The 3,042-nt window shown below is 31.6% G+C and overlaps 1 protein-coding gene across 1 annotated transcript in view; it reads right to left on the reverse strand.

Annotated features, from left to right (window-relative positions):
• Positions 1–2,341: 2,341 nt before the first annotated feature.
• Positions 2,342–3,042, reverse strand: part of LOC117106817 — a 26,130-nt gene continuing 25,429 nt past the window's right edge. The window contains exon 14 of the mRNA XM_033248279.1: positions 2,342–2,860. Coding sequence (XP_033104170.1) covers positions 2,711–2,860 — 150 coding nt within the window. The 3' untranslated portion in view covers positions 2,342–2,710. The remainder of the gene's footprint in view (positions 2,861–3,042) is intronic.

Raw genomic sequence — 3,042 nt, forward strand, 5'->3', positions numbered from 1 at the left:
ACCTCTTTTTCATTCTATTATAGTAAGAAACTTTCGTTGGTGAACTATGTTTGATTCGAATTATAAGATCTTGTTCCTCTTTTATTATCTATTTTGGAGCATCCACCAGCCTTTCCATCCATAGAAGATATATCCGATGAAAACAACCCCACCGCTTGGCCTATTATCGGGTCCAAGGTTCTTAATGCAATTTGTCATGGAAAGACAAGAGGATAATTTGACAGAGGTAAACAGCTCACAAGTTATTTGTGATAAAGTTATTAGGATCTATTCACCATGATAACTTTAGCATGTTAGAGAAATCCGTTCATATAGAAACCAGGGAGATGTAAAAATTTACGTCTCCCTGTAGAAACCATCATGATCTATTTATGCTAATATGTGCAGTGTTTCAAAAAAAAAAAAACTACCAGAAGCACAACCAATGAGGTCGGGATCTGTTTAATAAACTGAAGGCTGATTGGTTATCTCATGAATTAATTTACCATGTTAACCATGATGCATCAACATGTGTCACTAGATCCAATAAAGGCGGTTAAACTGAGCACGTCATTTGATTCTAGGTTCACATAAAATTACTGGCTTGATGGGTATCATGATAAACTCTGAATGTGAACCTAGCTACTGTGAAAAAATTCTTCCATTCCTAAGAGCTTCGCGATTTCAACTTCCAAGAAGACGTAAGAAATTAAAATTGAAATGTGGAACAAGCAAGACTACGTCCACCGTTTCGTATGTCTTGGAAATATGGATCCTGTAAATGTTAAAAAGTTTGTATTTTCTACAAAAATTTGTCGTTCATTTCATTACCCAATAAAAGACCAGATTATTAATCTTTTAAAATGACCTGTAAATTTGCTGATAACGATATTTTATTTGACACTAGTTTGTTGCCATTAAGAAATAAATAAATCACTCTTAAATCTTTTCACAAAAAGTTTGACTGTGTTAGTGTTTCTGCCATGGACATTACGAATTCCCTCTTGACAAATTCGAAACTAATAGCAAGAAACTTTCTTATTTTAAGTACTATTATAATAGTCTGATATAATTTTATAATTCAAGGTAAAAGATACAAGATGTTTTTACTGTAATTTTTATTATTTATTACTATTATTATTATCATTGTTATTATTATTGTCAGCATCATTATCATCGTCATCGTCGATATTGTTATCATCATTATAGTCTTCATCATCATCGTACATAATATGAAAGCACTCACTATAATAACAATAATAAAAATATAGTAATTATATTTTATAATGACTCAAAACCTGGTTATGTTTAATGTTATATTTAATATTATTTCAATACAAACTTCACTTTATTCCTTTTTTTTTTAAATTATCCGGAAAAGGCGCGGTCCTAAATCTCAGGACATTACATTCAACATATTATCATAACAATAAAAGTGTAGTAATAGTATTTTATGATGACTCAACAGATTATGCTTAATGTTGATTGAAATAAATCATAGTTTAAGTTGCAAATAACTCCAGACTACATTCGATGAGAGGGCAATATGATTCATTGTCTTAATAATTGTCTAATTGTCATGTTTTATCTAAACGTCGTCTGCTACTTATAATAATACACAAAACCTACCCTTATTATTATTCCAGACAGTTTCGTCAGAGTAAAATGGCTAGACAAATATCACAAAAAGTGTCATTTTATAACTAAATTTAAATACAATAATTATTAGAACGTGGCATGAATGTAGCATGGTTTTGAAAGATGGATATGCGCTGTGCACGGTTGGAAGATATCCAAATTGAAGTATAGTTTTAACTCTACTTTTATTTAAAAGCTTCACTACATTTTAGGCGTTTAATTTAGCACCAAATTATTAATGTACTGTTATTGTAAGATTAGTTTGCTAATATATTTTAGTCACATAAAGTTAGTTGGTTGGAGCAGGGAACAGTTAAATTCCCTGGTTGGGGTAGTCAATAATAACAGAACATTTGTTTCACACATTCTTACATGGCATCTCGGAAACTGGATTTTCTGCATCTGTAACTCTTGATCAATAAATTACGTCTTTTTTTGCAGAAATTTTATATTCGAGTGGTGAGACTTTTATTATGCCATGTGATTGAGTATGGAAATGTTGATATAAGGCGCCTATGAATTTCCACCACACTCGGACCAAATGTGGAGGAAAATTAGCTGAGCCTTCATTCCTTCTGCCTGGCCTTCGCTTTTACTGCGTGTATGTTGTGGTTCAATGACATGATGAAAAGAAAACCCTGAAAGTAAGACCAGGAACGTATGACTGCTCCCTGGTATGAAACTGTTGATTTCTATGCTACATAGACCAAGTAAAACATCAACATTGCAATTTGAAATAGATTTTATTTTCTAACGATAACTACGTCTTTTCACAAACTACACCTTTCTATTTTTATTTAAAATTTATTTTTGGAACATCAAAGTGAACAAAGCAGAATCTTCTGAATGTTAATGCTTTCGTTGATCTTTATACCAATCAACTATTCTATAGGCATACATAATTACTTTAGAACTATAAACATGCGAACTAATAAATTACGTCATTTAAGTACCGGTAGTCAATGTATGACCCCACTGTAGGAGTAATACTTGTATCATAATAATCAATAATTTAGGATAAACAAAAGAATGACATCTTCGTCGTTATGGGAACATGTTTCGGATTTGGATGAAATAGGATGTCGCGTAATATTTAACCACTGACTGGCAGCGTAACATCTGCAATCACATCATTTACGCCTGCTCTGAGGATGGCATCTGAACATTGTTTAGTAAGCACCTGCGTGCAAAGCGAACTCATGTCATCCGGATTGCAAATCGCAGCTTTACATTTCACTAAAACCTGAAAGATGAAAGAATAAATATCTTAGACTAAAACATGTATATAACGAATATAAAAAATATAATATATATAAACCTGGTACATATGTAAATATGAATTCATTATAATAGATAGGCCTAAAATCATAAAAACAATAAATAGATGGATAAAAACAGTATTCAAATAAAAGCTGTGTATATATG

This window comes from Anneissia japonica, unplaced genomic scaffold, assembly GCF_011630105.1.
Source record: "Anneissia japonica isolate Jap-2015-1 unplaced genomic scaffold, ASM1163010v1 scaffold2471_len1564793_cov202, whole genome shotgun sequence".
Taxonomy (NCBI): domain Eukaryota; kingdom Metazoa; phylum Echinodermata; class Crinoidea; order Comatulida; family Comatulidae; genus Anneissia; species Anneissia japonica.